The sequence below is a fragment of the Centroberyx gerrardi genome, chromosome 13 (genome assembly GCF_048128805.1).
Source record: "Centroberyx gerrardi isolate f3 chromosome 13, fCenGer3.hap1.cur.20231027, whole genome shotgun sequence".
Taxonomy (NCBI): Eukaryota; Metazoa; Chordata; class Actinopteri; order Beryciformes; family Berycidae; genus Centroberyx; species Centroberyx gerrardi.
Window position 1 is genome coordinate 10,094,870 of NC_136009.1, and position 4,364 is coordinate 10,099,233.

General features: G+C 39.8%; 1 protein-coding gene across 1 annotated transcript; it reads right to left on the minus strand.

Moving 5' to 3' along the window:
* Positions 1-992: 992 nt before the first annotated feature.
* Positions 993-3,868, minus strand: leprot (leptin receptor overlapping transcript). The gene is made up of 4 exons (XM_071917662.2): positions 3,742-3,868; positions 3,298-3,373; positions 2,973-3,159; positions 993-2,687 (listed from the first exon to the last, which is right to left on the minus strand). The coding sequence occupies exons 1-4, from the start codon at positions 3,755-3,757 to the stop codon at positions 2,571-2,573; spliced, it is 396 nt and encodes a 131-aa protein (XP_071773763.1). The 5' UTR covers positions 3,758-3,868; the 3' UTR covers positions 993-2,570.
* Positions 3,869-4,364: the final 496 nt, after the last annotated feature.

Genomic DNA, 4,364 nt, shown 5'->3' on the forward strand with positions numbered 1-4,364 from the left:
ACCAGACCTGCCTGTGGGACTCAACCAGCCAGCCATTCTTTGCCACCTTCATCATTATACATCACCATCCACTTTCCCCTATCCCCTTCCTTCTTCACACTGTCTCTGCCCTCTCTCTCAAACACACACATAAATCACACACACAAGCAAGTGCACACAGTATGGACATTATGTATTGCAGACACACCTTGGGAATCTTCTTTATCAGTGTGTTTCACACAGCCGTGCTGATACAACCCTCAACCTCTCTGTGGGATGTCAGTCCACACAAACTGATGCTTCAGTTTGTGTGTCAGTACAGAGACTGAAATTAGATCACTCGAGTTGTATGCAGTTTCACGGTTGATTCCTATCACATCCTATTAAAACCTGAATACATAATGTTGGCTTTTAACCTCTTTTGTTATGCAGCATTCTCCCAAAGAGCAACGTTGCCAATCTGTATTCAATATCAGTGTTTGTATGTTTGGAGAGAGAGAGAGAGAGAGAGAGAGAGAGAGAGAGAGAAAGGGGGAGAGAGAGAGAGAAAGGGAGAGACAGAGAGTTGTTCTTCAGTAAAAATCATACTAGGCAAAACAGCATGGCCCTGTTTTACATATGCTGAATATTTCAGGACATCTAAAATATTTACCAACTGTTCACACCTGACTTTCTGTCAGTCAAACCTAGAGCCTGACTCTCTTTTGGACCAGATGGTATTGACCCAAACACACACACACACACCCTTACTCTCTCTGTCTCGTGGGAGGTTTTTACCGAGGTTTGCTACAGCCATTATAGCTGCTGTACTGTATAAATAGTATACAGGTGTCTGTTTGAATGCATCATCCATCACCAGTGCCCAGGGACTAGCATGGAGTGCAGCTTTAATGAAGTTAGATCGAGCTCTCCGCCCATTTCACGACTACTATGAGTCCTGTCAGCAAAACTCGCTGTTCATATCAGCACTTTTCTCATCACATCAACAGATGTAAACAGCAAGAGAGAGATGATACATTTGTTTCACTATACAGAGCTTTAATCAATGTTAGAAAACACAATGCAGTCAGGAGTTTTGACAGCTCTTTAACACTCGCTAGTGTTTTCAAAGTGCGCTGGGTCTGGGAGGCACAAAATATGAAGCAACAAACTTTCTCCATAGAGAAGGTATTGAACGCATGTCAGTTGTGAGGCATAGTGTTTTTCCCTTGTTAAGCCGTCATGTATCAGGAATTCTAAATCAGCAATTATATCAAGAAATCAGACTTAATTGAGTGTTTGACACTGACTGTAATTTCAAAATATTTCAGCAACAGCCATTATGAAGTGGGCTAATGAAACAAACAACAGAAAGTCACTAATAATCAATAAATGACATCTTTGAACAACTGACAGCGATGAAAAATAAAACAATTACAATTATAGATTTCCATTGCCCCTACTGGTGCAACATGTAAAAACTGACTCAAATCTCAAACGGACTGCTTTTTGTGTTAATGAAAAATATACATTGTGTATGACAGGCACTTATGAATGTGTGTATAGAAAAAACCCCTCTCCATTAGGACAACAGAGACAGCCTAAAAACATACATGTATATATACACTCAGTGTGTAAAAATATGATTCCCAAATTGATAACATGTCAATATTGTCAATATTATGAATTTCTTTGTCATCTGCAGGTAGGTATAAAGGATGCCAAATCTTTCTTTCTCTGGACTGTTCACTAAACAGTGCTTTCTGGGTTGCCTTAGTTGGCATCTGTGTATCATGACGCTGCACAGCACGGATCAAAAACCACAGTTCAGTGGTGAATATGCTCCATTTTACAGTCTAAAATGATCTTTGGTGAGAATGTAAACAATTGCATCAGGACATAAAGTAAGGCTTTATAGTCTTGCAGCAAAATGCTAAAAAAAAAAAAAAGAACATCTCAATACAAATATCAATATTTTTACCTGATTAGGAGCCCCACAACTAGTTGTCAGATAGAATGGATCAAGATAACTTGTTTTGACCTGCTGTTACATTGGAAACAGCAGTAGTGCTTACAATAAGCAAGCCATATTTCAGCGCAGCCAATTCCCCCTTGAACAGTAAGGACTGAGAGAATGCAGAGAGCATTGCAGTGTAGATTACAACAGAATTATTTATGAAGATCCCTTTATGATATTGTTTAACTGAAGAATAATGCATTGGCAGATAATTGCAATGAACAAGGTGCTTTGGGGGGTTGGGACGACGGTGAGACAAGTTAAAATAAAGGGGTTAAGGTGGATACTGATGGGGGTATAGCATAAGAGGGGTATAGGTATGGTGAGGTCAGAGTCTCTCTGGTCCCAGACACAAGGCACAGGAATAGGGGACACAGTGCTATCTCCAACCCCAAATCCCCCTAACAATATAAGCATCAGCCTGATAATATGCCCCTTAGTTTTGAAATTGTGGGCCCTATACATGAGCATCATCCACCAGTGAGTGCAGGAGACATTGTGCCCCTCAGTCTGCAGTCTACCTATCCATCTATCCACCCATCAACCCATCCATCCATCCATCCGCCCATCTCTCCGTCGATAGTCCACAGGCACTCTACCACTGCTCCCAGCTGAAGTCGTCCCCACCTCCAAACACGATGAAGAAACCAAGGATGGTGAGGAAGATGACAGCGTTACCCGCCATCACCAGACCGCAGGCACCCCACAGGATCTGTAGGAGAGATATATTTAAGTTGGAGTGGCCAGAAGATCTTCTGTGGTCATCTACAGGTTCAAATTTTGAGCCAGTGCTGGCACACTTATCTCTCTTTCCCGAGGTATTGTCTCTCTGCCAAATCTAATAAATACTGAAATAGGATGGACTAAAGTTAGTTTGTTATCTAGATAAAATAAATCAGAAAAAAATGTTGAATGTGTCCACCCTATGCTTACCTGCTTTACTTTTTAAGGTTGGACTGACCCCAAAAACCTCTGAACACATGAAAGAAGAACTCACTATTTGCTTGCGGGCTAGGACAACGGGAAGCCCAAAAGCTGACACAACGATGCCAGTGGTGAAGAAGTACGCCAGCTCCCTGCATGCATTGCTGGTGGAGTCAGTGTCATCACTGAGGCGTCTGGCTATGAAGGTGGGGATGGGGCTCAACACGTAGAAAATCAGGACAAACAGTGGCCAGTATACCCTACAAAACAAGTATGGAACGGTTAAGTCGCATTCATGCATGTCCAGTCAAGTCTGTACTTAACAGGAGTCTAGGAAACGGTTGCCAACACAGGGAAAGATATGCTTCTCTTACACTGAGATATATCCAATAACTTACCCAAACTGTTCCAGTGCACAGCCCAGCATTAGAAATGTCAGCCCCAAGGCACCGCTAAAGGACAAACTAACTAGTGCTGAGGGAAGAGAGACAAAAACGAAACATAACGTCTGTTGTAGAAAACACAGCTGTAACAGTTTGTATGCTAAGTAAACAATTAGGGTGAGTTTCGACTGTGATAGAAGAAACCAGTAGGAAGTGAAAGTATAAAACAATTAATGAAGAAATTAGATAATCATAACACATCTTTATAGCCACCTACACAATGTTGCAATGAAAGCTTTGTAAATGGCTCGGCAAGGCCAAGTGTCGTAGTTAACTGTTGAAAAACTGTAACGTTAGGCTGACAAAGTTGTTGAGGCACTGAAGATGAGGACGTCTGTAAAATGAACGTAAACGCTGCCCAGTGAGTGTGTAATGTGTATAACGCTTAAAATTATTTACCTTTAACACCGGCCATTGCAATAAATAGGCGACGTTTTCTGTCCCACTTTTCGTCTTTTGTGTATTGTTTATGTGCTCAACCTCCCGTTCTTGGTAGACTGGCTTCCTACTTCCTTCCCTTTCTTACTCATCAGGTGATTTTCTTAAAGGTACAGTAGCTCAATATTCTGCTTCACGCTCTGCACGCAGACAACAGGCCATAAAGTGTCAGTAAAATAAATAATTACATAAATAAATACAGAAATATATAATATCATATAATAATAATAATAATAATAATAATAATAATAATAATAAATTAATAATTGATTGATTTTATTCTTTAATTTCAAAAAAAGTAATAATATTATTTCATAATAATTGTTTTCATAATAACATGACTATATTTAGTTGTATTTTTATTTTATTTTTTTATTTATTTTTATTTTTTTTCAAATTGCTTTTATTTCCAATTACATGATGATATTATTCAGAATGTCAATCAAAGTGAATGGGGCGGGATCTATTTGCTGATTGGGTAATCCTTTGCAATCGATTATTTTTCCTGGCTCTGAGGCTGGTCTTGCCCCATGGGCCAAATGACTTTAAAAACTACATTAATTAGTTGGATGTTGAAGGGTATA

Coding starts and splice junctions, on each gene's coding strand:
- leprot (XM_071917662.2), bottom strand. Junction 3,160..3,297: donor TGTGCACTGGAACAGTTTGG/GTAAGTTATTGG, acceptor CTTGTTTTGTAG/GGTATACTGGCCACTGTTTG. Junction 2,688..2,972: donor TCCTAGCCCGCAAGCAAATA/GTGAGTTCTTCT, acceptor TCTCTCCTACAG/ATCCTGTGGGGTGCCTGCGG.